The following is a 1,746-nucleotide window of genomic DNA, read 5'->3' on the forward strand; positions in this document are numbered from 1 at the left end:
TAAGCATGATATTGAAAAGGGTAAAGAGAAAGAGTTGGGTGGTCTCTCAAAACCCAAATCTGAACGGGTCTCGTTTAAAAGCTTTCGAAGTAGTGGTGCTACTGAATTCACTAGACTCTCTGACCTGGTAATCGCGGTGCAGTGGCTTCAAATCACTGAAAAAGTGTTTCGAATTTCCCGAGTGATGAATGAGGATAAAGCGAATTATGCTAGTGCAATGTTGACAGAGCATGCACTCACTTGGTGGGATGCAACTTTTGAATCCCTGACTGAAAATGAAAGAGAAAGCTTGACCTGGGAGTCTTTCAAGACTCGTTTCCTTGAGCAATTCTGTCCGATCGACTTGCAACGAAGGCTTGAGAAAGAATTCTTGGAACTCAAGCAAGGGAACATGTCTGTGATTGAGTATGAGACTCAATTTAATCATAAGGCACGTTTTGCCTTACGATTCTTATCTTCTGAACATGATCGAATACAGCATTTTGTTGATGGTTTGAGGAGAGAAATCCGGGAGTTTGTTGTTAATCGTGATATTCCGAGTTTCAATAAAGCTGTAGAGTATGCTCGTCGCCGTGAACACGATTTAACGAAAGTTGAGGAACCAACTTCTGAATAAAAAAGGCAACGAACTGAAAGAACCTTCTCTGTACCTACTCAGTGACAATCTCGATCCTTCACTCCTAGAAGGAGTCAATCTCAAAACATTCCGCGTGCCCAACCACAAGTCTATTCACTTCAATCTAATGAGTCACGTCCTTGTCAAAGATGTGGCAAAACTCACCAAGGGTGATGCCCTACTGAAACAACAAACTTGAAATGTTTTTGTTGTTGGGAAATGGGTCACGTTCGTGTAAACTGCCCAAAAAGAAATCGAGCATGTTATTCTTGTGGAGTATTTGGGCACCGACAATTTGAATGCCCCCGTATGAGGCGGGAAGAAAGTAAGGCGTCAATGCAGCAACCGGCGGTGGGTGGTGCTTCAAGTCAAAAGGATGAGATACCCAAAGCACGAGCTCGAGCTTTTCAGATTACCGCGGAGGAGGCTCGCAATGAGGCAGACGTCATTGCTGGTATTTTCTTTGTTAACTCTAGACCTCCTTGTATCTTGTTCGATTCTGGAGCTACAAATTCTTTTCTGTCGCATATCTATGTTCGTTATTTAGAATCTGTGCCAGTTATGTTTTCTATACCATTTATCGTTGATACTGCTAATGGAGTCACTTTAGTAGCTGATAGAGTGTTTAGAGACTGCACTTTAGTGTTAGACGAACATGACTTTTTAGTAGATTTGATTCCTATGGATATTCGTGGTTTCGATGTCGTGATTGGTATGGATTGGTTACTGAAGAACCGTGCGGATATCATTTGTTCTCAGAGGATGATTCGGGTACCAGTTGAGAATGGAGACTACTTATACATTTATGGGGAAAGACATATAGGCGACTTGAAGGTTATATCTATGCTTAAAGCATGACATTATATTGCTAAGGGTTGCTCTTCTTTCATGGCATATGTTTTGGATGCAACCAAAGAAATGAAGAAAACTGTAAAAGATGTACCAATTATGTGTGAATTTCAAGATGTTTTCCCTGACGACTTGCCTGGGGTACCGTCGGATAGGCAAGTAGAATTCCGTATTGATTTAGTGCCGGGTGCTGCACCTATTGCAAAGGCATCTTATCACCTTGCACCTAGATAAGGGCTTTATTAGACCGAGCACTTCCCCTTGGGGTGCTCCGGTATTGT

At 42.2% G+C, this 1,746-nt stretch overlaps 1 protein-coding gene across 1 annotated transcript; it reads left to right on the forward strand.

Moving 5' to 3' along the window:
• The first annotated feature begins 835 nt into the window (after positions 1–835).
• On the forward strand, positions 836–1,474 carry LOC112502282. Its single transcript, XM_025106151.1, has one exon. The coding sequence runs from the start codon at positions 836–838 to the stop codon at positions 1,472–1,474; it is 639 nt and encodes a 212-aa protein (XP_024961919.1).
• Positions 1,475–1,746: the final 272 nt, after the last annotated feature.

Source organism: Cynara cardunculus, unplaced genomic scaffold (genome assembly GCF_001531365.2).
Source record: "Cynara cardunculus var. scolymus isolate 2C unplaced genomic scaffold, CcrdV1 Un_Scaffold_1173, whole genome shotgun sequence".
NCBI lineage: Eukaryota > Viridiplantae > Streptophyta > Magnoliopsida > Asterales > Asteraceae > Cynara > Cynara cardunculus.

Excerpts from the sequence above, each read along its gene's own strand:
- LOC112502282 (XM_025106151.1), top strand. The coding sequence starts at position 836 with ATGGGTCACGTTCGTGTAAACTGCCCAAAAAGAAATCGAGCATGTTAT.